The sequence below is a fragment of the Camelina sativa genome, chromosome 5 (genome assembly GCF_030686135.1).
Source record: "Camelina sativa cultivar CO46 ecotype springtype chromosome 5, ASM3068613v1".
NCBI classification, from domain to species: domain Eukaryota; kingdom Viridiplantae; phylum Streptophyta; class Magnoliopsida; order Brassicales; family Brassicaceae; genus Camelina; species Camelina sativa.
In genome coordinates this window covers 40,212,950-40,240,130 of record NC_141884.1, presented here as the reverse complement: position 1 = coordinate 40,240,130, position 27,181 = coordinate 40,212,950, and the positions used below count along the sequence as shown (strand labels likewise).

At 37.8% G+C, this 27,181-nt stretch overlaps 2 protein-coding genes and 3 long non-coding RNA genes across 19 annotated transcripts; 3 read left to right on the top strand and 2 right to left on the bottom strand.

Moving 5' to 3' along the window:
- Nucleotides 1–10,634: 10,634 nt before the first annotated feature.
- Nucleotides 10,635–11,492, top strand: LOC147945014 (uncharacterized). The gene has a single exon (XM_087512785.1). The coding sequence runs from the start codon at nucleotides 10,635–10,637 to the stop codon at nucleotides 11,490–11,492; it is 858 nt and encodes a 285-aa protein (XP_087368911.1).
- Nucleotides 11,493–13,456: 1,964 nt separating this feature from the next.
- LOC147945013 (uncharacterized) lies at nucleotides 13,457–14,757 on the bottom strand. The gene is made up of 2 exons (XR_015558591.1): nucleotides 13,775–14,757; nucleotides 13,457–13,687 (listed from the first exon to the last, which is right to left on the bottom strand). It is a non-coding gene; the product is annotated as an uncharacterized LOC147945013 (long non-coding RNA).
- A 1,976-nt stretch (nucleotides 14,758–16,733) lies between these two features.
- On the top strand, nucleotides 16,734–18,705 carry LOC104788379 (uncharacterized). The gene is made up of 7 exons (XM_010514128.3): nucleotides 16,734–16,863; nucleotides 17,008–17,101; nucleotides 17,207–17,356; nucleotides 17,453–17,487; nucleotides 17,811–18,027; nucleotides 18,105–18,390; nucleotides 18,512–18,705. The coding sequence occupies exons 2-7, from the start codon at nucleotides 17,032–17,034 to the stop codon at nucleotides 18,513–18,515; spliced, it is 762 nt and encodes a 253-aa protein (XP_010512430.2). The 5' UTR covers nucleotides 16,734–16,863; nucleotides 17,008–17,031; the 3' UTR covers nucleotides 18,516–18,705.
- LOC147945012 (uncharacterized) lies at nucleotides 18,685–23,117 on the bottom strand. Of its 3 annotated transcripts, none has more exons than XR_015558280.1 (10): nucleotides 22,375–23,117; nucleotides 21,956–22,116; nucleotides 21,609–21,873; nucleotides 21,076–21,175; nucleotides 20,866–20,970; nucleotides 20,580–20,744; nucleotides 20,309–20,468; nucleotides 19,914–20,105; nucleotides 19,373–19,738; nucleotides 18,685–19,297 (listed from the first exon to the last, which is right to left on the bottom strand). It is a non-coding gene; the product is annotated as an uncharacterized LOC147945012 (long non-coding RNA). The 3 variants fall into 3 exon arrangements; XR_015558281.1 differs by having other exon boundaries at nucleotides 21,956–22,183; nucleotides 22,375–22,535; XR_015558282.1 differs by having other exon boundaries at nucleotides 21,956–22,105; nucleotides 22,375–22,532.
- Nucleotides 22,995–26,050, top strand: LOC104746616 (uncharacterized). 13 transcript variants are annotated; one of them, XR_015558270.1, is made up of 11 exons: nucleotides 22,995–23,134; nucleotides 23,270–23,316; nucleotides 23,618–23,717; nucleotides 23,898–23,950; nucleotides 24,040–24,107; nucleotides 24,317–24,426; nucleotides 24,598–24,645; nucleotides 24,739–24,800; nucleotides 25,217–25,343; nucleotides 25,534–25,597; nucleotides 25,684–26,050. It is a non-coding gene; the product is annotated as an uncharacterized LOC104746616 (long non-coding RNA). The 13 variants fall into 13 exon arrangements; XR_015558272.1 differs by lacking the exon at nucleotides 22,995–23,134 and adding an exon at nucleotides 24,967–25,026 and having other exon boundaries at nucleotides 23,175–23,316; nucleotides 24,040–24,079; XR_015558271.1 differs by lacking the exon at nucleotides 22,995–23,134 and adding an exon at nucleotides 24,967–25,026 and having other exon boundaries at nucleotides 23,175–23,316.
- Nucleotides 26,051–27,181: the final 1,131 nt, after the last annotated feature.

The window sequence follows — 27,181 nt, the reverse complement described above, 5'->3', positions numbered from 1 at the left end:
CAATTACTTATGATCAGGTAGTTAATTAATTTAACTAAAATGTTTCTAGATTGCCTATGACTATGAAAAGGACACGCTCGAGCTGAACCAGTCTTCGATGACGTCATTCAAGCCCATTCGCAAATCTGTATATCTTCAGGTCAGGGACTGCGTTTAAAGACAATGAAGATTTTAAATCGAGATTTTTTCTTGTTTGGGAAGCTTTGTCTCGAAGTTTCCAAAACTTATAAGTGTTGATCTGGTTAACCCATGTTTGAATCCCTCATGATATTCAAGAATTTTGCTATGTCACAAGTCAACTTTTGTTTTATATATCTATTGATTCCTCGTCGAATTGAGATTTTGTTGAAAAGAATTTGTTGCCTTGGGGGGACTCAGAGGCGATTTAGAGATTTTTCTAATTAATTAACTAGTAATTACCTCACTAATCAAACATAAATAATGTATCTGTTACGTTTATAAACGCACAAGTTGTATATTGTACTGAATGAGTCTTTTGATCTTTTGGTAAAGGCATTAATTAAGATGTAGATGCGTCTCGGGTTTGAATCTCACCATTTTCAAAAAAAAAATTTAAAAATTCAATATTTCCTTTTTTTAGACGAGTTTTTTTGAAATTTTTTTTGTTTACAGAGAATTATCGTGGACTTTTCATATATTATTTTTAAAAACTTTAACAAAAGGCGATGGCGATGGCGATGGCGATGCGGCGGATCTAGGGTTCTGGATGCTTTCGATTTCTTTCGGTTCCGATTGGGCTTCGTTTTATGAGGTTATTGGGTTCTCCTTTCCCTTTGGTGTACTCTACGATGCAACAGAGAGGAAGGGATTTGGGATCTCTTGTGGATTCGGTATCCCTTGTGGTGAGATTTCGCGGTTTTCATGGGGATTTGACTCCGATTTGGTGGTTTTGGTCTCTCTGAGTTTGTGGGTTCATAAATGGGAGATCCTCTTGAGTATCCTCTCTTGGTTGGCTTCCCAGATCTCTGTTTTGTGGCGATTTAATTGGGATACAGGTTTGGATATCGTTGACATTGGCGGTATCGTCGTTGGTTTATTTGTGGAAGGTAGATATTGGATTCTCTCAATCACACCGATTCGGAGTGATTATTAAAAGATGGCAGATACAAAAATGGTTGTTTTCTCAAGAAGATTCATCCTCGAACCTTAGATATGGTTCCCCTTTGACACGATGGGACTTTATGGGCAAATGGAATAAGGGTTGGGAGATTCGATCATTATTGGGGATTTCACTTGAGATATCTCGGATTCCTCTTCTTTTGAGATCCTTTTCGATCTCTTCCCCTCTAATCCCTGAGATGCGATATCTTTTTTATGGGTTTGATTGGTCTATTAATAGGAGATTTGAGGATACTCACAAGGAAGGTATGATTTCATACCTTAGATATGGTTTCTCTTTGGATATTTGGGTTGCTTTAGATTTTTGGTTTCAAGAATGGAAAGCTCGAGCATCTTGGGCAGAGTTTACGATTCTGTCATCTTGGTTTCTTATCTTTTTGTGCTCTGGTTACTATGGACGAGATCAGATCTTCAATAATTGTGAGTACTTGATTCGATATGATTGCGTCTATCAGATCAGATCAGTGGTTTTCGTTTTTCAATGGCAAATGTCTGTGATCTGGGTTCCTGTTTTGGAAGATTCAGAACTGATATCGGATTCTACAATGGTGATAGCATATCAAGAGAGTATCAATCATCATTATTTCTTTACCTTTTTGAGATCTCTAGGCAGAGGATGTTGGTTTATCGGGGTGTATAAAAAGGATTGCATAGCAGTAATCAGTCCTCATCACAGCAATTTCACTTTCGAGTATACAACAGTTTTCTTTTTCTCCTGCTTCTACTTTTGGTGTTTGGGTGTTTCTTTGGTTACTTTAAGCATGTCTCAGAGCAACCTATTGGGAAAGAGTGTTACGGATAAGAAGGATGAGGCTTTGGCTCCCAAAAGGAGAATCAAAATCCCATATTTCGATAACTCAGCTTTGATAGCTGGTTACTTGAAGACTGTGGTAGGGCGATGTATGAATCCTCGGAAGCAGGACATGAAGTCCCTGTTGTTCATGCTTCCCAGGATCTGGCATCTGGAAGGGTAGGTTGTGGGAGCTGATCTTGGTCTTGGGAAGTTTCAGTTCGATTTTGACAATGAGGAAGACATCACGGAGGTTCTTCAGATGGCTCCCTTTCACTTCGACCGTTGGATGGTGTCAATGGTTCGTTGGAGCCCAACGGTGGATCCAGCTTACCCCTCGGATTTAACATTTTGGATCAGGGTATGGGGTGTTCCCTTCCAGTTCTGGGCCGAACCAACTTTCCATAGCATCGGTTCAGAACTGGGCCGAGTGGAAGCAATGGATATAGATGGTGGCAGAGTGAGGGTTACTGTGGATGGTTTCAAACCACTATGCTTTGAAACGGTGATCGAGTTCTGTAACGGTCAGGAGACTGTTGTCACATTACAGTATGAACGACTTCATGGCTTTTGCAAGAAATGTTTCAGCCTTTGCCATGATGTCGACCATTGCCCCTTATGGGCAACTGCTAAGATCACTCCGGGGCTTCATATCCCCATAGAGGAAGAACCGGTACGCCCATTGCAGAGCTACAAAGGAGCTGTTACTACTGACAGAAACAAAGGGAAAGGTAAAGGAAAGGAGGTGGAAGGCAAAGGGAAGGCTCATTCTTCTGCTAAGCACCAACCTCTCAAAGGGAAACAGGATTCAGGGGTAAGGATTCGATCAGAGGGAGAGGCTGGAGAACCTTCTAACTCTCGCTGGTTCACTAATTATGCGCAATTCAATGAGCACCGTCATTTGGCCAAGGCTGTTGCTAAGGCTGCTGCGACTGCTTCCTCTGCTGGAACAGTTGTGGTTGAAGAAATGGAGCAGGGACAAATCCCGAACACTGAAGAACAAGGGGCGGTTCAATCTGTGGTGATTGGAGTTCCACCGCCAAAGAGGGTGCGAAGGCCTCTGTTTCAGGACACGGGTCTAACCACCAACTCGACTCAAGGATAGGTTTTAACCTCTGACACAGCTGTGAATGGATCAGTTGCGGTACCTGCGGGTGAGGGCGATGGGGTGTCAGTTTCGGGAGATCAAACCCCAGATACTATGCAGACTGTTTCTGCGGGAGTGGACTCTGGTGATATTGTGGCAGGGACTGAGATGGATTGTGAGTTTCAGGCTGCGATAGGGGAAGCCACAGAGGATCTTGTTGAGCAGATAATGACTCAGGTCGGGTCTGCAGTTCCGGAATCAGAAGATCTTGATGCTGGTCAGAAGGGGGAAGATGGTGCGGATATCTCCCTCGAGATACCAGCCGTGACTCATTCGGTCTCTGCAGTCACTGAAGGTGATGACATAGCAGTTGAGGAGGATCCCACGGATATGAATGTTGATGCAACTGCTGATTCCGCTGTTGTACCACCGGTTGATAAGGTCCGCAAGGCGAAACCACCTTTGGCTCTTAGGGGCAATGCCTCTAAGAAGCTAAATGTCTACTTGCGCACAACACCAAGGAAGCGGCATGCTCCTAAAGTTAATGACTTAGCTGGAGAAGGCACAAACAAGAGGAACCAGGAGCAGGAGAAGGGGACAACTGGTGGATCTAAGCCACCCAAACCAATGCTGGATAAATGAAGATCTTAAGCTGGAATTGCCAAGGGCTTGGAAACAAAGCAACTATTGGTTATCTTAGGGATTTGTGGGGGACGCATAGGCCTGATTTTTTATTTTTATCTGAAACTAGACAGCCTTATTCTCATTTGGAATCTTTTGTTGGTCATTTTGGTTTTTCAAATTTAAAAACGGTTGATCCTATTGGTTGTAGTGGCGGTTTAGCCTTATTTTATAATAATGATTATGATGTTTCAATTTTATTTGAATCTAATAGATTGATTGATGTGGAACTTACTTATAAAGGACAAACTCTCTTTTTTACCTTTGTTTATGGTGATCCGGTTCCAGCAAACAGTGACTTAGTATGGGAATGCTTAACACGAACTGGTCTATCTAGAGATTCCCCCTGGTTTCTAATTGGAGATTTTAATGAATTAAAAGGAAATCATGAAAAGCGTGGAGGTAAACTCCGACATGCGTCCTCCTTTGTTGGTTTTAATACCATGATTAGACATTGCGGTTTGCTAGAATTCCCTGCGGTTAGGGATAGCTTATCTTGGCGTGGTTGGCGAGATAAAAAGCCAATCAGGTGCCGATTGGATCGCGCCTTGGCCAATGAAAAGCTACATGACATCTTTAGTAATGCATATACGGAATATTTACCCATGGTGGCTTCAGACCATAAACCGGTTCTCGCACTCCATAAACCGGCGAGGGAGAAACCGTTTTTGGTTTGACCGAAGGTGGCTCGATAAAGAGGGTTTTTTTGGGGCCATCTCTGACGGTTGGGACTCAGGAACAACGATTCCAACGGATAAATTTATGGACAAGATCATTAAATGCCGCCAAGCAATCTCCCAGTGGCGGAAAACTCAGGTCCCTTATGGTCGGGAATCGATTGAGGATATTAAAAATCAATTAGCAACCACCCAGACAGATGACTCTGTTTCTGTTGAGACCATTTCGGAACTCACTTGGAAACTTCGCGAGGCTTATCGGGATGAAGAAATTTATTGGTATCAAAAAAAGTAGGAGTCGATGGATGCGGTTCGGGGATCAAAATACTAGTTATTTTCATGCCCAAACAAAACAAAGACGATCGAAGAATCGTATTGTGGGACTCCATGATGACTCTGGAAACTGGGTTACGGAAGTGAAGCAGGTTCAGAGCATAGCCGCCTCTTATTTTCAGGAACTTTACACATCCTCTGAACCTTCGGATTTTGAGGAAACATTAGATGAAGTGTGCTCATCTATCACGGATGACATTAATGATTCTCTGACACGATCAGTCACATAACAGGAAATCAAGGAGGCTTTATTTATGATGCACCCAGACAAGGCTCCAGGACCGGATGGTATGACGGCTCTGTTTTATCAGCGTGCTTGTGATACGATTAAATCTGATTTAAAATTATTGGTAAATTCCTTTTTACAGGATGGTATTTTTGACAAGAGACTAAATATGACAAATATTTGTCTTATTCCAAAAGTGGGAAAACCGACTAAAATGTCTGAATGGAGACCCATCAGTCTTTGTAATGTTGGATACAAGATTATCTCCAAAGTCTTATGTCAGCGGCTGCGTTCTTATTTACCGGCCTTGATATCTGAGACACAATCGGCATTTGTTGAGGGGCGTTTGATTTCGGATAACATCTGGATTGCTCAGGAGATGTTTCATGGTCTTCGTACTAACCCTTCTTGTAAGGGCAAGTTTATGGCTATTAAAACAGATATGAGCAAGGCCTATGATCGGGTAGAGTGGTCCTTTATTGAACATTTACTGAGGAAACTCGGCTTTTGTGAAAAATGGATTTCTTGGGTTATGTGGTGTGTGACATCGGCCCAATACAAAGTATTAATCAACGGTCAACCACATGGGTCTATAATTCCTTCCAGAGGGCTTAGACAGGGAGACCCCTTGTCACCCTACCTTTTTATTCTTTGTACTGAGGTTCTCATTGCAAATCTTCGCAAGGCTGAGCGGTTAAAGCTTATCACGGGTATCAAGGTGTCGACTGCTTGTCCCGCGGTCTCTCACTTATTATTCGCAGATGATAGTCTTTTTTCTGTCGTGCTACGAAAGAACAGTGTGAGGCTGTTTTAGGGATCCTTCGATAGTATGAACGGGTCTCTGGACAGCAAATAAATTTCCAGAAATCTTCGGTCCAATTTGGACACACAGTTACAGTAGAATTACGAGATGAACTAAAAGGGGTTTTGGGGATCACCAACCTGGGCGGGATGAGATCATATTTGGGTATTCCTGAGAGTCTGGGAGGCTAAAAAACAAAGGTCTTTTCCTTTGTTCAGGATCGACTGCAAAAAAGCACAGGTGGTTGGCCCGCACGACTACTGTCCAGGGGGGGAAAAGAAGTTATGATAAAATCAGTAGCAACTGCCGTTCCTACCTTTGTCATGTCTTGTTTCCGCCTTCCGAAAAAAGTCACACGAAAACTCACTAGTGCGGTTTCCAATTTTTGGTGGAGTGCTTCTGGGGATTCACGAGGACGGTGGTCTGGGTTTCCGGTGTTTGGATTAGCCCTGGGCATAAAATCCAAACCCGATTATCCAACCCGGAACCCAACCCGAAAAACCGGGTTCGGGGTGGGTTCGGGTATAGCTATAAAACCCTATTGGGTTCTATTTTCCAGAACCCGTGGGTTCGGGTTAGGGTTGGGTAATACCCGATACCCATTCGGGTACCCACGGATCCGAGCAACATAACACTCTCTCGACATATGAAGCATTTAAAGTATTAGGGTTACCTTTTGTTTTGTAATTCTTTGTCGATTGAGTTTCCTAAAATCTCTCGAGTTTTGATTCGATATATATTTATCATCTATTCTAAATTCCAGAGACAAACCTGGAAACCCTACCTGCTTCTAACTCCGCGGAGACCTTATCGTCGCCGTCGAAGGAGATAAACTCACCACCGTCAGCCTTGTCGCGAAATCACTCAGAGGTATGACTTTTGATTTTTTAGGGTTCTTCTTCTTTCTCTCAGTTCTGTTATTCTTTTGATTCAAACGACAAACAAAATTAGATTTTTGAATTGATTTGTGTTAAAATCGATTGCTAAATTTGATTGCTAATTGGTAATTGCTTTTTGTTAAACGATTTCTCGATATTACTAATTAGATTGTTTAGTTGATTTTTATCTCTAGATTGTTACTAGATTTGATTGTCATCTTCTTGTTTTGTTTTAGATTTGTTACTAATTTTGTCATCTTCTTGTGTTGTTGTTAGTTCATAGTTGTTACTGGTTTTGTAATTTTCTTAATCAATTGATTTACGATTCTAAAGAGTAAAGATTAATTGGTTTGTTTGTGTTTTTAAAATGCAGATGGCGTCTTCTTCTGAGCCAAATCCTCCCGATGATAATGTTGAAGTTGAACTAAGTGGATCCGATTCTGAATCCGATGATGATGTTCAAACTCCTGGTTCTGAAAATAAGAGGAAGAGGAAAGAGAGAGTTAGTGACGATGGAGGAGGTAATAGTTCTGGTAAGAAGATGAACACAAGATCATGGGTTTGGGATCACTTCACCAAGAAGGGACCAAAGCAGGACAAATGCAAATGCCATTACTGTGGGAGAAACTTGGCTTGTGAGACTAAAAATGGGACTTCTACAATGAAGAAGCATCTCGAATTGTTCTGCAAACAATACAAGGTATGGAAAGATGCTAACGGTAATGATCCAACTCAAACTGTTTTTACTTCTGATGGTGCTGGTGGTAGTCTTAGGGCAGTTAAAGTTTCAGAAGCAATATTTAGAGAGGCTACCAATGAGTTGATAGTACTTGCAGAGCTACCCTTATCATTCGTAGAGTGCTTGGGTTGGAGACATTTCTGCTCCAAGGCTCAAATGTATAAACCTCATTCTAGGAGGACAGCATCGAGAGATATTATGGAGATTTATGTCAATAAGAAAGCAGCTATGAAGAAGATTCTTGGGCAGAACCAACAGAGGTTGTCATTGACTACGGACATATGGGTTTCAACAACTACTGGAGCGAGTTATATGGTAATAACTGCTCATTTTGTGGATGCTATGTGGAAGTTAAGGAAGATGGTCATAGGATTCAAGAGTGTTGATGATCATAAGGGTGAAACAATCTATAATGTTCTCCTTCAGTGTCTAGCCGAGTGGGATATACAGAAAGTGTTCTGCATCACAGTAGATAATGCTACAGCAAATAGTTCTGCTATGACTAAATTTAAGAAAGCTATGAAGAACATTGGAGATGATGCATTGATATTGAAAAGTAAGTATATGCATTTGAGGTGTGCTACACACATATTGAATTTGGTTGTGAAAGAAGGTTTACAAGAGGTCGACAGTAGTGTGGCTAGAATTCGAAATGGTATTCAGTATGTGAGAGCTACAACAAACAGACTCAAACCATTTGATTTGCGACTTGAGGCAGTGAAGATTAGAAGGGGAAGTGTACCTTTGGATGTGAAAACAAGATGGAACTCGACTTACCTCATGTTAGATCAAGCTTTGAAGTTTAGGTTGGCATTTGAGAGGATGGAGGCTGAAGATAAAGTGTATAACGATTATTTTCTAGAAAAGGTGGATGGAACGAAAAGGATTGGACCACCAATGACATCTGATTTTGATGAAGTTGAGAGGTTGGTTTCTACTCTTGTCCTATTTTATAAGTCCACATTGGTTCTTTCTGCTTCAAATACGGTTGCCTCTCATAAACTCTACAATGAGATAGTTTCTGTTACTAAGAACCTGAGTGAGTTAACTACAAGTACAGATCCTGAAGACCCTTTGAAAAAGAAAGCTTTGTCTATGTTAACAAAGTTGGCAAAGTATTGGGATCCATTTGGAGATCAAGTTGAAATGAATAGGCTGGTGATAGTAGCAAGTGTTTTTGATCCTAGAAAGAAAACGAAATTTGCTGAGCAGTGTTTCGATGCTTTGTATGGGAAAGGCAGTATGGAGTCTGTGCATCTTTTAGATGATTTGAATAGTATCTTGAAGGACTTGTATGATAAGTACAGTAGAAACAGTTTACTAAACAAGACTGGTTCATCTTCTCAGTCACATGGATCAGCTTCCCAGTCGCAGACCCGAGAGCAAGTTACACCGGATTTTTGTCAGAAAGCAGGTATTGTTGACATGGAAAACGTATTTGATGAGATGGTGATGGAAAAGGTAATTTACAGCTCCTCTAATGAGTTGGAAATTTACTTGAAAGATAATGTGGAGAAACCAAGTATTCTTAAAGGTACAGAATATGATTTGTTATCTTGGTGGAAGGTTAACAGTGGGAAGTATCCGATTTTGTCTCTAATTGCTAAGGACATACTTGCAATGCAAGTGTCTTCAGTAGCCTCTGAATCTGCGTTTAGCAATAGTGGTAGAATTTTAGAACCGTATAGGAGCTGTTTAACACACAAAATGATAGAAGTGTTGATCTGCACCGAGCAATGGCTAAAAGCTGAAATTTATATCAATGAAAAAGGAGTCTCCACAGTAGAACATTTGCTTTCGGAAGTTGAGCATGATGATGAACTTTTGAGAGGTAAGTTTTCTTTTTATTGTTTAACTCTTTCTACAATTTTGAATATGATTTTGATTGTTCTTACGGTTTACATTTTTTTTTATAGAGTATGAACCTGAATTCACTCATTTGGACAGCTAATCTTGAGAATGAGTCACCCAGATGATCTTTATAGTTTGAACTTTGAATGGTTAGTTTAAGTATATACTATATAGTCTCTACTCTCTACTCTTTGTATTTGTCATTATTCTCATTGTTGTTATTGATATTTGTTTCATTTTGTTTCAGGAAATTTCAAATCAAAGACATCAATCACCAAGTTTCTACTTTCTATCTTCTATTTCTAATTTTCTATGTTGCACTTTCACATCTAAACTCTTCTTTGCTTTCACTATTTCAGCAACTTGAATTTGTTATCACTTATCACTTTTCTATCTCTTTCAGTTTTTGGATGTTAAATTTGGAGTTATATTCTATGTTTTCATTAGTTATGTGATTTTGGATGGTAAACTGCAGATTTAGGATGGTAAACTGCAGATTTTTTCATGTATTTCAGGTGTAGTTCGGGTTTCGGTTCGGGTTTTCGTTGAGTTCGGGTACACTTTACCCGAAGCCGAATAGAACCTATTTTTTTCGGGTTTTTTTCGGGTTCTGAAAATTGTAACCCAAACCGACCCGAACCCGGTACTACCCTAACCGAACCGAACCCAAACATAGTAAAATACCCGAATGGGTTCTATTTTCCATTACCCATTAACCCGAACCCGAACGGGTAATACCCGAACCCGAACGGGTAACCCGAATGCCCAGGGCTAGTTTGGATGACTTTAACACCGCCTTGTTGGCCAAACAACTTTGGCGATTGATTACAGCTCCAGACTCTCTATTTGCAAAGGTTTTTAAAGGACGATACTATAGGCATTCAAACCCTTTGGACCCAATCAAATCTTACTCGCCGTCTTATGGCTGGCGGAGTTTGATATCTGCTCACTCTCTGGTAAACAAAGGACTCATTAAACGGGTAGGATCCGGTAATTCCATTCTTGTATGGTCTGATCCCTGGATCCCTGCTCAATCCCCGAGACCAGCATTGCGTTCGGGATCATTAATTGATCCTACGCTTAGAGTTGAAAATTTTATTGACAGGAGTTCACAATCCTGGAATTTGGCCCTACTCTCGGCATCTTTTGAGCCGGAGGATGTTGCCATTATTTCTGTTTTACCTGTTGGTAGACCTAATTCACAGGATAGCCTGGATTGGCACTTGACAAAATCTGGTCTGTATACCGTTAAATCTGGGTATAAAGCTTTGCATCAAAATTAGGCAGTGTCAACACCTGCTTTCGGCCCTAGCATTATTCCTCTACAGGCTTTTGTCTGGAAGATTCGGTGTCCACCAAAGATCAGACATTTTTTATGGCAAGCGATTACGGGTTGTATGGCGACAACATATAATTTGCGACGACGCGGTATGTCATGTGATTTGGAGTGTGGTTGTTGTGGCGTTTCTGAGGAGACAATCAATCATGCCTTATTTTTATGCCCTCCGGCCAGGCAGGTTTGGGCTCTATCCTCTTTCCCAACATCACCGGGCTGTTTCCCTTCAGAATCTGTCTATGCAAATATGGATTATTTATTCTGGAGATTTCAGCAGAATCCCTCAGCGGATTTTTACCCCTGGATTCTATGGTACATTTGGAAGGCTAGAAATGACAAAATTTTTAGCAATTTGGATTCCAATCCGTTAGCAATTCTACAGTTGGCGGAGGAGGAAGCTAAACTCTGGATATCGGCACAAGTTGATATAGTTGAGAACCCATCCATGGAGGGGCCTCATCCCACTATCGGTCATATGTTAGGGGCAACGGCTACGGCCAATATACATCGAACCAGCTACCGATGCTTTGTGGATGGATCTTGGAAGATAACGGACCAGTATACAGGCCGAGGATGGTACTGCATTTCCCCGGAAGGGGATTTTCCCATTATGGGTGCGTCTAACCTCCGCCGCAGCTTGTCACCTCTCCATGCAGAAGTGGAAGCTTTAATTTGGGCAATGCGTTGTATGATTGGTGCGGATATTGAGAATGTGGTTTTCCACACAGACTGTTCTGACCTGGTGAAGATGGTGTCTTCGCCATCCGAGTGGCCTGCCTTCAAGACATATTTGGATGAGATCGAGGCGGACAAGGAAGAATTCTTATCTTTTGCACTAGTTCACTTCTCCAGAACGCAGAATGGTAACGCTGATAAGCTAGCACGACGTGCCAGAATAGAGTCACATCTAGTTACCTATGTAAACGTTTTTCCTACCAATTGGCTCGTTTGAGCTGATCTTGTAATCTGTCGGCAAAAAAAAAAAAAAAAAAAAAAAAACGACAAAAACAAAAACAAAAAAAAAATCGTATTATTTCTTGTTTTTTGTCAATCCTATTTCCATTTTTAAATTTCCTCTTTTTTTTTTTTTTTTTTTTTTGGCTATTGTAGCCAGACCCACTAGAGAGAATTCAAGTAAATATCATATTTTATCGTTGTTATTTAATTAATTTTTATATTCACATTATTTTTCAGGAGCTATATTAATTCCAGCTCAGGTACGTACGTTTTCTTCGAAGGAGTTCTACTACATCATTCTACGGCTCAGGTCAGGTGTTATGATGGTTTTAAGACAACATTGATGATGATGATGATGAAATGTTTGAAGCTCCCAAAAATCATACTGTATGATGCATTATTTCGTTTGAAGCTCACGAGCATGCATGTATGATGATCACAACTACGTGCACCGTGAGATCTACTCGCGGTCCATGCATGGTGCTTCATCCGCAGTCGGTTGTACCTTACGGGCGAGGTCACCATATCGAAGGGAGTTCTTTGGCGGGGAGAACCTTCCGTTCCGTGGGACACTGCTGGTAAGAGAGCTCTACCGGAGAAAGATTCAGCGGTTAGGTTCTCGGCATTGCAATTAACGAAATGTGAGTGATTCATTCAAGAGGAAACAGTTGAGTGATTCATTTAAAAGGAAACAATATGAGCGGTTAGGTTCTCGGCATTGCAATCAACGAAATATGTTTGTGTCTGAACACAAGGATATCAATGATTCATTCAAAAGGAAACAGTTCTGGAGAAACTTAAGATACGAGTCATGATTACAACTGTGAAGCATCTAAAAGAATTTTGTCAAAAAATCATATTTTCCAAATTATTCCCCCTTACATATATCTCCATCCATGTATCTTATAAACGGTCAAAGTGTTGACGTATGTGCTAAAGAAGATTTTATTGTTACAAAATAGGGGAATCGATTAGTAGTCTTTCAGAAGAGAAGCACATATATAGGTAATGGCTAAAAATTTGAAAACTCTGTATTAATCATATATAATATATATTGTGATTTAAATATATGTTTTGTTCAAAATTTTCCATATACAGTATGTTCAAATATTGACGTAAAAGAAAAATCATGAGCGGTCTTATAGACCACTAAAAACTGATGTTTAAAAGATATAAAAAAAAACACTATAACAACATGTGGTCGAAATTGAAACATGAGCAGAGAAACACATGGACCAGATTGATCAATTAACGAAGCAACAAACGTTTCGATGATTTAACAAAAAAAACAAAAAAATAAAACAAACGTTTCGATGATTCGATGATTCGACGATTCACGTGACGTGACTTGGAAAAAAATATATTCCAGTTTGACATAGTTGTTATCAAATTTATAATCACATTTAAAATAATCTATGGATGAAACTCCAAAATTCTGAATTAACAGAAGTTTCGATGACTAGAATGGCTTAAAATTCTGAATATTTCAACGTAGAGACTCTAAAATTTTGAATGCACCAAAAAAAGATGGCTAGCCAAAATCTGAAAGGTCCCAATAGTGGGCTATGTTATTCGTATTTTTATGACTTGGTTCGTATATAAAAAAATTTAATTGGTGTAAACAATTTCATGTCAAAAAAAACTATTTCAATAGATTTTATCTAGTAAGAACATTTGATTTGTCAAAAAGATTTAAAGCAAAGCAAAGTATTTTCAATAAAAAAGAATTAATGGTTCTTTGCGGCTTTAAAAATGAATTTCCCTTTCTAGTCTATACTATTAAAGCAGAAGTATTCTCTAGAGTAAAAAATGGACCATGACTTGGTTTTGGTAGGTTTTTCATTAAAAATGATTAGAGAATCACAAAATTTAATCTAATTAACCTATAGTCTCGATTTCTTTAAATGACGAAAATACCCTCGGTCGATCACTTAAAAATGCTTGGAAAAACAACAATGATATGTTAAATTCTCTTTTGGATATTGCTCAAGACGAGAAGTCAGAACTCGATGATAATGATATCAAACATCTGCTTCTCGTGAGTCTTGGTACAATACATACCAAACTGCATGGCTTCTATATACATGTTCTTAATTAAAATTTAATATGTTTGATAGGACTTGTTTCTGGCGGGAGTAGACACGAGTTCGAGTGCGGTGGAGTGGGCTATGGCGGAGTTACTTCAAAACCCTAAGATGATGGTGAAAGCTCAAGAAGAGATAAGACAAGTGATAGGGCTAAACAGCACCGTCCAAGAACTGGATATCGTTAAACTACCTTATTTACAAGCAGTTGTGAAAGAGAGTCTTCGTTTGCATCCGCCTGCTCCTGGATGTGGCAAGGTGCTACTCTCTCTCTCTCTCTATTAAGCTTTGTTTAGTCACCAGTCTCCCTATTTCATAATAGTTTTAGTTAAATCATTGAAAAAACTATATACAAGTTATAACTACTTATTTAGCTATTAATGTGTGACGTATATAATCTATGATTTATTTCAGGCTGGGTCGGATTGGCTTTTCATTTATCCCGAGGGTATTCGTAATCTCCTACTACATGCAAAATTCAAATACAGTTATCCCGTCTTGCACATTACAGAAAATGGTAAATCATAGTGTTTAAAAGATCTTTTTGGAAATATATTCTCGAGTTTTCTAAAACAAAAACTAGTGCAGACAGACTAATTATTTCATCGACGAAACTCCTCGCTAACGGTAGCTAAGTTAACTAATCTATCTTATATATAAGACCTAATCTTCTTTATTTACATGCATATTCTAAAATATTTTGATATTTCATATATATGTATGAACAGGAATCACACCTCTAGCTACTTTGTTTCATTGGGATACTCCTCAAGCACTTGAAGATGAATTAATATAATTTGACTCTAACGTTCGGATCAATGAATCTAACATTTGCATGCATAAACCATCTTTCGGTGATGACTTCAAAGATTTTGCGACCTTGTGTTTCGAAGAATTTGAGTACCCGTGTAAAATTGTGGGTCACAACTAAACGAGCCATGGGTCTATAGTATTGGTGGTTACGACACGGGAGGAAAAGCTCCCGGACGAGTGCCTCCAAATACATGAACGACGCAGCGCGGTTGCTGGAAAATCTGACCTCGAGGTTTACACTGTTAGTCACAACCTACTTCTGGCTCACGCAGAAGCCGTTGAAGTCTTAATGAACAGTCCAAAAGTAAGGGAAAACAAAAGTTGGTTTCTTTTGATAAGCACTCATATATGTCTTTGTGGACAAATTTTATTATATATCTATTCAAAGTGTTAAAGATGGCAAGATTGGTATCGCTCATTGCCCCGTATGGTTTGAGCCTTATGACTCGAGCGACCCTGATGATAAAGAAGCATGTGACCGAGCTATGGAGTTTAATGTTTGGCTGGTGAGCGGATTTCTTTATAACATATAAGGGAAAACCACATGTTTTGTTGATTTTCTAACATTTTTGCTGTATCTTAAATGAAGAGGCAAATGGACCCTACGGTGTACGGAGAGATTACCCTGAAGTCATGGAAAAATCGATTGGAAAAAGATTACCTACATTTACCGCAACCCCAATCCAAGAAGCTGCGAGGATCTTTTGATGACTTCGTTAATTGGAGTGAATTATTATACTGCTTTCTACGTGAAAAGTATTGCTGAAGTGAACCATGACACCCCTAATTGGAGATCAGACGCACGCATTGAATGGAGGAGTAAGCGGAATCCCATAATACTCATATCATTTTAGGCTTTGTACTCGTTCTTTTGGTTCCAATCATTTTGCTACCGGTTTCTTTTCTCACAAGTTTTCAATTTCTATTGCTACAGAAGAAAACAAAGCATAAGACACATTGGGTGCGAGAGGTGGCTCAGAATGGGACCAATTCTATACCTACAATATATATAATTTATGATCACCGAGAAAGGTAATACAATTTATCATAAGGTCTTTCAAAAAGTTTATTACTCAACTTTATATAGGTTAGGTTATATTAGTTTACTAACTTTTTGGTTAAAATTGTTCAGGGCTCTGTGATATAGATTACGAGAACAAACCGAAACTTTCTAATTTGATGGATCTCCAAAGGACAAAGTACCACGAGAAACATCTCCAAAGCATTCCAACAAGCCATCCAGTAAGTGTAATCTTTAAACGAAAATACCCCATTCAGTTTTCTTGGCTCACAAGAAACTGTATTGTGTTGAAACCCTACTTAGTTTCTTATTGATGATGATGATAACTGTTGTGTTGCTCAGGGAGGATGGGGTTGAAGTCGAAGGATACTTTGCATGGTCGTTATTAGACAACTGTGAATGGAACGCAGGTTTTGGAGTCCGATACGGGCTGATTCTACAACGGACTAAAACGGTTTCCAAAAATGTCAGCGATGTGGTTCAAAGAGTTCTTGAAGAGAGAAGAAGAAGTTGAAGATTCAGAGGAAGAAGAGTACGTGTTGAAATCTGCAATGAACAAGAAGAGATTCTTAATAGCAAATGGTTTAGCTTCAAATCAAACTCTGCCTAAGATGATGAATCTTCTAAAGTTCGTTGGACAAAAAAAAAAAAAAAGATAAATAAAATCAAGTCGACCTCCACATGTAACATCATTATATATATGTAACCTGAAAATTTCTTAGAAAGATCGTCGAGTACCACATATATATGATTATTCTTATTTAATGCAATTCCTACCCATAAGAAATCTATACTTTAAAAGTTCAGTGATGATGTTGACAACATATTAACATTAATTAATTAAAAGTTGTAGGAAATCAAGCATATATATAGAAAGAAAGAAAAAATCTCAAAACATAAAATATTTTTTAGGAACAGAGGTAATATATGGAAATTTTAGTTGATGTCAGACTATATATATCATTTTTAATTAAAACTTTAAATGAGAAAATTTTAAGAATTTCTCGCCCATATTTTTTTTTTTCGCCAAAACTTCCAGAAGTGTTTCTACAAAACATATATGATTAAAAACTCTTTTTTCTTTTCAATGATAAGGACAATATTTTTATTTATATTGCAATATCCGTCACCCTGGGTTGACAAATAGAATAAAGAGGGAGGAAAGAGGCAAAAAAAAAGATATTGTGGGACCCATGTCCAGTGAGTGTTATGGCGGTTGCGAGCGAGGCTAATATAGTCAATTTCATCGTACTCATGCAACATGTGCACTGTGTGTTCCTCTCGTCGATATATACTCAGTCCTCGCATTTTCACCATCGTTCCTCTTTTCCAATTCCTTTAACTTTGTATCGATTAAATTTCTAATTATTAAGTTTCGTTTCATCTTTTACAACTCCGATCGTGTAAGCTAACAGCTCTAGTCGGTGATTACATTTCACATCCATCGTGTAAGCTCGGTCTCGATCTCAATTTCTTTGATTTTTTGTCATCTTAATTTGCGTTTGGGTTTCGATCAATTTCTTTGATTTTTTGTCATCTTTGCTTTTGGGTTTCGATCTGTTCCTGAGTCTGATTATGATTCGATCATGCAGGGAAAGTATTCGATTGTTCAAAGCATGATGTTTAGGTCGATTCAAAAAATTATTTCCAGCTCCACTGATCGATTCGGAATCAAACGATTCCTGGGTAAAGTTTCCTTCTTTTCTCTCTCTCCCCCCCTCTCTCTCTCTCTCTTTTTTTTTTCACTCTATTTTTTTTAATTACAATTTTTTTTTTTTTTTTTCTTACTAGGGCCTCGTCGTGCTCCTCTATGGGCTCGGGCTCTTAGTGAGCCCCAACAAAGATTTGGTCGTGCGCATCAATGGGCTCTTACTGGGCCTCATGATGAATTTGGTCGTGCGCCTCTATGGGCTGGGCTTCAGCATGGGTTTTGTCGATTCGGTAAATTTTTTTTCTTTTTCTCTTATTTTATAAATTTATCAATTGTATTGGGAAAATTTAATTTATATACACCTACTTTTAATAATAATAATTCAGGCAGCCAAGCAACTCCACCATATTCGCCGCCCGAGGTAATTTTTTATATAAACAACTTTAGTATAAAATATCATTTATTTTTTCTATTCTGCTATATTATAGTCCTCTGTTTCGCTTGCACGCCACCAATAAAATATGATATATTATAATTCTGTGTTCTAGTATTTTTCTTTTAATTTAAACCGTCATCTCACGTTAGTAAATTGCATTTTCTAAACTATATCTGACATATGTTCATCATCTATCTCGTGCATTATATACAATCGTTTTCTTGTTTTTTTGTACATCATATATCATATAAAACACTACTTTTTTTTCTCTAACTTTAATCCACTCTATAAATCCTTTTTCTTCTCAGGTGCTCAAAACCGTGATGTGGTGGGATGTTGATTCCTGTCCTCTTCCTCCCACGTATGATGCCCGCTATTTGGGACCAAACATTACACAAGCCCTTGAACAGATGAATTTCAAAGGTCATCTCACTATTCATGCCTTTGGGGACAAAAATCTTGTGGATGAATCCAAGTTGCTGGAGCTCAGGTCTACTGGGATTTACCTGCACCACATCCCAAAACGTAAGTAATTTCAATGTGTTTTGGCTTTGGTTTTTTTTTGTTTTATTTTGGTAATGTCATTTTGGTTTCATTATCAGGTAAGAAAGAATATGCCCATAAGAAGATCATCGTCGATATGATGTGTTATGCTTTGGACAACCGCACCGATACTAACATTCTGTTTGTATCAAGCAACAAGGATTACTCCGATTGTCTTCACCAACTTCAGGCACGTCGTTTTACAATATTGCTAGCGCAACCGGAGGAGCATGCAACAAAATCTCTCATCCTTGCGGCAAAGTATGTGTGGCTTTGGAGTAGCCTACTAGGAGGAGAAGGCGCTCTCACAGAAACCGAAATGTCACAGCTCTATTCCAAAGCAAGGTAAGAGATTGATGCAATGTGAAATTTGATATGAAACTTTTTTTTTTTTTTGACATGTGTTTGGTTTTTCTTCTTACTTACGCGTTCCTCTCTTTCACCTTTTCTTTAATTTCGAAAACAGATAGCTAGAGGTTTCACGAAGTAAATTTGGCTCTGACGTGAAGAATAAGAAAGCGATGTCTATCTTGTTTTTGTATTCTCTTAGGTCGGTCTAGTTTTATACTATTTTCTTAGGTCGGTCATGTCATGAGGGGTTATTTTAGCAGCTGGCTAGTGCTGAAGCAGAGAACAATATATTTTGATTATCTTTCTATTATGATCTTGGAAGAAAATACCAACAAGAAGAAAATGAAAACGGTGCTAAAAACAAGAGAGACAAAAGTGAATCGAGGACAAAGCTTAAAATCAAAAGCCAGAGGAATGGACCAAGGAAGAGTAAGACGCGTTCTCGTCAGATGCAGTCGTTTCATCCCGGCTATCTGTTTCTTGTCTTAAACATGGTCTAAATCTGCCAATTCGCACAATTCTAACCTCTTAGTCTTAGTCGAATCCATGTGTGCTTCCCAACAAGATTCTGAAATTATCTATACCACTTTCTCTATCTTCTCCTCTGCCACTAGGATTACGCTTTGAAGGACCGCTGCCACCTTTAAGATGTGGATTGAAAGTGAGAAGAACCTTTGGGTATCGGTGGCCAAGGAATATTGCAAGGCCTGCTTTTAACGTTGTGAAGTCCTTCGAAGGTCTTAGTTCGATGGCTACAGAATCCATGGCACCAGCGTAGAAACTTTGTATGGAAATGTTCAGAATCTGCTTATACCTTTGGCAATTTTTATCCAAAGAGGTAAAATCTTAAACCAACCTCTTGATTCAGAAAGATCTTGCTTCTGAAGATGATCTCAATTGTCTGTGTAAAAGAGAGAGATTAGGACATCATCACCACATAGAAGCTAGAGGTTAATCTACAACACTGTGTGTTTACCTTTAGACCGGGTACCATAACTTTGGTCACGTGTGTTGTAAGAATGTCGTCACACAATGCGGACTCTTTGGACTGTTAGTCGAAATTACTAATCCAGACATCACCTCTTTGCTGTAACAGCGGAACTTTAATAGCTGCACAAACCGTGGGAAAGAGAAAGATAGGTACCTGTATTTGAGAATTGGGATGTCTTATATTCTGAGAGAGAGTATCAAGCAAGATCCGTTCTGTTCTCTCAGCTAATGTCACATGCGGTAATGAGATACATTCAATAGACGACCAGTCGCATTATTTCTCCACCTTTTCCACGGTGAAGGCGTTCTTTCTCAATGCAAGGGACAGTCCCAGCCATACGTTTTTGGCTATCTGTAAAAGATTGAGTGCAACAGGAGCCTTTAATTTTTTCATGTGGCAATCAACTAACAAAGTCGGATTACATATAGAGTGATAGGGTCTAGATTCCAAGATGGTTCCCATAGGTTTTGGTTTTCCATACGGAAAAAGATCTGTACTTGCATATGCAAAGATAGATGGTACTAACCAGCAGAAAGGACATAGCCACACTGGTGCAAAGCTAACGCGACCTCTCCAGCTGCCAATGTTGCACCATGGCGCATGCACAAATCAGTTGAAAGGGTACAAGGACTCGAGCACATAGTTGGAAAAGTGCTTAGGCTCGTACTTAACAAGAGCAGCAAGAGCTTATGCAGCAAAGTTCTCTTAAGCATTTATCCTGATATAAGAAGATTGAATAATTAACATACTATGAAAGCTACAACTAGGAACAATGATTTGATACAGTTCCCAATCAAGCTATTGGCTCTAGTTTATGGGTAGTATGTTCCACATTAGATACAAGCAGGGCACTAAATAGATATTAGTACTGTAGATAGTGAGAGGTAATCCAATGTCAAATAGTGTATAAGATAAGCATACCCAGTGGCAGATCTTGTTGTAGAGTAATTCATCCACAAAACAAAAGGATATAGATACCCGAGCAACGGAAACAGCAAGAGTTCACCCGAGAAGAAAGGGAAAAATAATCAGCTATGTCAATCCCATGGAAAGCAGCGGCAGCAGATCTTCTACAGTTGACCTGATAAAAGACATCAATAAATTTACGCAACGAAGAGATCTACAAAATCACAATTCTTCAAATCAAGTAAGAAACGAGGACGAAATTGTAGTAAAAAAAAGGGATTAGTACCTCGGAACCCTACTATCATGTAAATCTGGGGCAAGCTGATCCAGCACATTTTTCATATCTTTTGTGGGAATAGGCGCGCCCAAATGCCCAACAAACATAGACAGCTGCATCACGGACATGAGATACAACACCGTGTGGACCTCGGCGAACATCATAATGAAGTGCCTGTAAGTAATATTTACATGTAAATGCATAGAACTTCTGCATAATTTGGGTGTGTGATGCCATTGCTTCGCGTGTGCTGACTAGAGAAATAAGTAATCATGTGGATGGGATAGAGGACGACCTTCACAATAACTGGAACAACTTGTGGAAAACTTCTAGGCAGCAATAACCCTCTACGAGCCAGTTCAGCTAAGGCCGAACAACCCCCATGCCATGAACCATCGCCCTGAATACCATGAAATTCACAATAACTGTCAGCTAGATATTGAATTCTTGTAACTGGAATTTAAGTACATGCAAGCCATTGCTGCCATATATCCAATACGAGTACCTCTCCAGGTGAAAACAGCTACAAAAACAGATGACAACACCTCTTCAGACAGAACAGATGTTAGTCGTCAAGTTACAGCAGACCAACGAACCACAGTGTCCTATAAAGTTTAAAAAAAAAAAAAAAAAAAGAGTAAAATGTTAGAAGGACGATGCTTGCGAATACTAGTGACATGTGATATTGTCTGGTAGGCGGCTGAAAGTTTCATGTGGGTGAAATTTCACATTGGATATCAATACAGGCTCATCCCTGCATTAAGTGACATGTAAGATATTTATAACATTGAAGATTTGTTTGAGTGTCATCTGGTTACTCTATTTTAAAACTTGGTACAATGTGCATACATACTCAAAATTATTGTGTGGGCACATAACTAACTACCTCAAGTTATCAGTCCCAACAGTCTTTAAAGATACGGGGTCCCTCAAACCAGAGAGTAACATTTCAATAATCTCTTCTAAGATTTCTGGAACATCCATATTTTCATAACCACATAGAAGCTATAGGTTAGATCTACAACACTGTGTCTTTACCTTTAGACAGGGTACCATAACTCTGTCACGTGTCTTGTATTCCTGAAGTATCCAGAGAATGTCGTCACACAATGCGGACTGTCGTTCTTTAAGGTCTTTAGCTTCTTCACCTTCCCTCATATACTCCAGCAATGCAAAGGAGCGAAGCTTTACTAAGTGAATCCTGTAATCCTCCAATCGAAATTACTAATCCAGACAGCACCTCTTTGCTGGAACAACGGAACTTTAATAGCCGCACAAAACGTGGGAAAGAGAAAGCCGGAACCTACAAAGGAAGACAACAACTCATAGCCATATACATAAATCCACTAAAATAAACGACGAAGCAACCAAGTGTGCTTACTTACCGCCCATTGTAAGCCAGCTTTGTTGGGAAGAATCTCTTCCAATTTTTCTCTATGAGGAATGAATGGGACGGAAATCCTTTCGTGATACAAAATCCTTTGAAGAACCTTTGCAGCTGTTTCTCTTAATTTATCCATTTTCTCCACTCCTTGCTTCACGATACCTCCAATCAGACGGAAATAGTTTCGTGATAGAAATTCAAACAGTAAGAAAAACCGATTATCCAAAATCTACAAAAACCCATCAAACACAGAGACTTTATTTTTTTTTCTTCTTTTATAAAAAAACAGTAACTAAATTTTCTATTTTGAGAACAGAGAATTCCAAAATTCGTAAATTTGCCTCCATTTTATGAAAACATTGTTCAGCCAAACACCAACATATTAAACACACACACATCAGCTAAGAAGTTATAACTCACTTGCAAAATTTCTGGGTCGAGTGAAGCTGCAAAGAAGAAGATTAGGTCGAGCGGAGAAGCAAATACTTACAGACGCCAAGCTTGTTGTTATTCAATTCATGTGGCCTTCCAAGCTTGTTCCAGTATTTTGTTTGGACACAAAGAATATGTTTCTCCTTATCTTGAATAACTTCAAAACCAGCTTTTTTTAATTAAAAATTTTGATAATAAGGGCTTCTAAAGGCCTGGCCCATTAACTAAACCAAAACGTTGCGTTTTATTCTTCCTCGATAAGTGTGCCACACGTCTGACTTAACATCCGTTACGGAGGTAGTTGACGGCGTTAAATTATAAATACACGTGTTAAATAGTTATATACACTTTGAAAACAGAAAACAACGATTCGATTCTCGTAGCCTGGGTGGTATCTAAGAGGCCGATGCATGCCGGAAGCATAGCCGGACATGAAATCGCCACGGAGGCCGATGCATGCCGGAAACAGAGCCGTCCACCATCATTAGAGAAAATGGTCGATGACGGAGCCAAAATCCGACCCCCCCCCCCCCCCCCCCCCACACAAAAGGAACCGGTGTTAGACGGAATGAAACGGTTAACCCACCGGACAACCGTGTCAGAACATAACAGCCGCCGGAAGAAACCTTAGATGAGAGTTTCTCTCTCTGGAAAATTTAGAGAGAGAAGAGAGAGAAACTCCCCGCAGTCACCATTCATACCCTTAGTCTTTTGGTGAAAAAAAATTAATCAGAAATGAAGAAAAATGGTAAGATCTCCTTATATAAGAGACTGAATAAAAAAAACATTTCCTGCTCAATTTTTTTTTCTTTTTTCCCCTCTCTCTCTCTCTCTCTCTCGGTTGCGATTGAATCGACGAAACCATTGATGAATTTGGAATCAGAAGCTTGAAGGTTGGCTCAATCATTTGAATCAATTGGAATCAGAAAGGTAAGTTTCTTAGTACAATTGTTTGAATCGGAAATTGTTTTATGATTAGGGTTCTTTGATTTTGGATAAATGAGGGTTATTTGAAGTTTATTGGAAAATTAGGGTTTTTGTTGTGCATGTGTTCCAAATTGATCATTTTATTTGATATTGTTAGTGAAATTGATCATTTCAATGGAGTGGCAAGACTGCTTGTAAAATAAAAATCTCTTTTTTTATTCTCTCTTTCTCTGTTTTGAAATTAGAATTGAATCTGATATCAATCTTTGTTTTTGGGGGCGGGTTTGGATTTTATGTGAAACAGAGTGAAGATGGAAGTAGATGTTCCAGTATCCGTAGCGTATAATTTCTACTTGGATCATGAATCTTTTCCTTAATGGATGCCTTTTATTTCATCCGTAGAGGTAAAAATTTTGATCTTGAGATTTCAGAAGAGGTTCTTGCTTGTTTTTTAGATTATAACTTGGTTTAGTGTTGTTGTTTTCTGTTGTTAGGTGTTATAACTAGGTTTAGTGTTGTTGTTCTCTGTTCTCTGTTTGTGCGTTAAACTGTTGGCTTTTTGTTTTTGTTGTTGCTTGTTGCAGCCTACTCCTAATCAAAAGATTCATTGAAGATCTCTTGAAGGTCTTCCTAATAAGTAATCAAAGAGACCAGTAATATTCAACTGTTTTTCTTCTTATCTTCTCTCTTATCTAATTGAGCCTAACATTTGAATTTAATTTGCAGAGAGACACACAACAAATAACAGAGATTACAAATTGCAGAGGTTCTTGCTTGCTTTTTAATTTGCAGAGGTTCTTCTTATCTTTTCGCTTAAGTATTTTTAGAAGATAAGAAGAACCCTTTTTAAGTATTATATTCGATCTTGAGATTTCAAAAGAGGTTCTTGCTTGCTTTTTAGATTATAACTTGGTTTAGTGTTGTTGTTCTCTGTTGTTCTCTGTTGTTAGGTGTTATAATGAGTTTAAAATTGTTATTGTTCTCTGTTGTTCTTTGTTGTTAGGTGTTAATAACTTGAGGATTTTAAAATTGATTCGCACAAGGACGCCAAAGAAAAACATCTTTACAAACTCATCTTTTACATGAGTTTATCGTATGAAGCATCTTTCAAATGTGAGTATATAAACACTAAAACACATCATCGTTTCTCTACATTTTGTCATATCAGTAAGTAAACTACAAAAATTCTAAGAGTACGTGAGTAATATATATATAGTTTATTTTCCTGGATCATATATTATGAAGAATAACTCTCTCTCATGCGTTTTGTGCTCTATCTTGTAGCTAACTGTATCATATGAAGTCCCTGCGCTATTAACCCCCATGGCATCGGTGAGTAACTTCTTACCTTTAAAATCTCTATGTGACGCTGAATGTTATATATAGACTGTTTTTCTTATTACCTTATAAATTTCATGAATTCAGGCTACCTCTTAGGCCATGAGTCGAGTGTGTGAATGAAGCTACCTCTTAGGCCATCAATGAAGGTAATTTATTATCCTTCTCTTTTTAATTTATTTGGTGTTAGTTTAGGTATGAGTCTTGATTGTTACAGTTTCTAGGTCCTATTCTTGAAAAATCTTCTGATGTACTTATCAAAAGATAAAGAGCTGCTGTTGTGCTAATATTTCTTTGTGGTTTCTCTCTATTTAGACATCGAGACTAAATCAGATACAAGTTTGGCTGTAGCTGTTCAGACACTATCAGATACAAGTTACGCTTTTGTTTTTTTTGAGGATATGATAGATTCTTGCCGTAGAACAACTAAATTTGGAAACATGACGGATTTGTAAAATATAACATGAGGCAGATACATGATTTCCGAAATCTCTATTACTCAATCCATAAGTTGTCCTCTGCTTCAGTTACTTAAAAAACTCATTCACTCGCCTATGTTTTTCAGGTTATGTTATTGGGGAGGTTGCATCACCGTAATTTAGTGAACTTGGTTGGCTATTGCGCAGAAAAAAGACAACACATGCTTATATATGTTTACATGAGTAAAGGAAGCTTAGCTTCTCACTTATACAGTAAGCAACTACCTTTTTCTACATACTAGACCAATCTGCTATGCATTAAGTGAATTGTCAGTCCAATGTTCAACTAGTTTGTTGCATATTTTATTAAATTGATGGTTTAAACTCCTGCAATTAATGAGTCTAAAGATTTGAGACACTGAAATGCTTTTTTTGATACATGCGAAAAACATGAACCGCTGAGCTGGGATTTGAGAGTATATATTGCTTTAGACGTAGCACGCGGTCTAGAGTATCTTCACGATGGAGTAAGCTACTTGCTAAAACCATCCACCATTTGAATGCATCTCTTAGAAATTACAACTTCAAAACTCATTTACTATTATTTTGGCAGAGGAGAGAGCCCCGAGACTGTGGAAATGGAACGCGGTGATCTCTACTTCATACGCTACAAGATTGTTAAAGGAGCAATCGTATCTGGCCAAATTGACTTGATCTGAGCTCAGTCATGGATTTTTCACTCAAATCTCTTTCCATAGCCATAAGTGAAAGATAGTGCTACCATTGTTCATTATGTCATGAACCTGATTTACTTGAGTTGTATAGTGGATTTTTCTATATTGTTCTGAGTTTCCTAATGTCTTCATAAAAAAACCTAATTAAAAACTCTAAATTATTTGGAGCAAATCAGTATTACAATTAGTCATTTTCTCCATTTATGAATTGTACTTCTATTGTAATATGTATTAATGTTTTTATTATGTTTTGTATGTTTAAAAATAAATTAAATGTAATATTTTACTGATTTTATAAAATCTTAAATGTTTATACATTTATACTACTTCCATTCTATTTAAAAATTTTAAATTTTAAAAAATAATATTTTCATAACTAAGAGATCCAAAATAAGAACCTCCCATTGGAGGAGAAAATTTTAACTAAGAGATCATGAGTTCTTATATTCAAAACTTTACAAAATTAATTCATAAAAAATTCAAACAGTGTTTAACAATTAAATTATATTAAATTATATTAAATTCAAACAGTGTTTAACAGCGTTAAAATAATCTAAAATTAAATTATAAACAACCAAAAGTTTTGCCAAACATTCATCATTATGAATATCATTATATATTGCCAAATGTCAAAAACATTTCACAACTTATTCATAGAATATTCTAGAGAATTTGTTAAAAATGCCCCTTTTGATATATTCCTTTTCAAAAATATCCTCTTTTCTGGCCATTTTTATTTTTGCCCTTTTTTAATTTTTAATGACTATTTTACCCTTAGATAAAAATTATTTTATTCAATAAAAAGAAAAACAAAATTTTCCCGCCAAAAAATTTCTGAAATATTTTTCCGCCAAAAATTTTTCGAAAAAATTTTCCCGCCAAAAAATTTTTGTCAAAAAAATTTTGACAAAAAATTTCGACAAAAAAAATTTCCCGCCAAAATTTTTCCCGCCAAAAAAAATTTACAAGGTTTTTAAAAGGTTTTATAAGGTTTTTAAAAGGTTTTAAAAGGTTTTAGAAACTTTCTACCTTATAAAAGCCTTATAAACACCTTATAAACACCTTGTAAAGGCTTTTACAAGATTTTTTAAAGAGTTTTAAAAGGTTTTTTAAACAACTTGTAAACGCTTTTACAAAATTTTTAAAGAGTTTTAAAAGGTTTTTAAAAGGTTTATAAAAGGTTTTCAAATAGTTTTTTAAAAAAAATTTTAAAAGGTTTTTAAACACCTTGTAAACGCTTTTACAATGTTTTTAAAAACCTTGTAAAAGTTTTTATAAGATTTTTAAAAGGGTTTTAAAAGGTTTTTAAACACCTTGTAAACGCTTTTAAAAAGTTTTAAAAGTGTTTACAAGGTGTTTAAAAACCTTTTAAAAGCA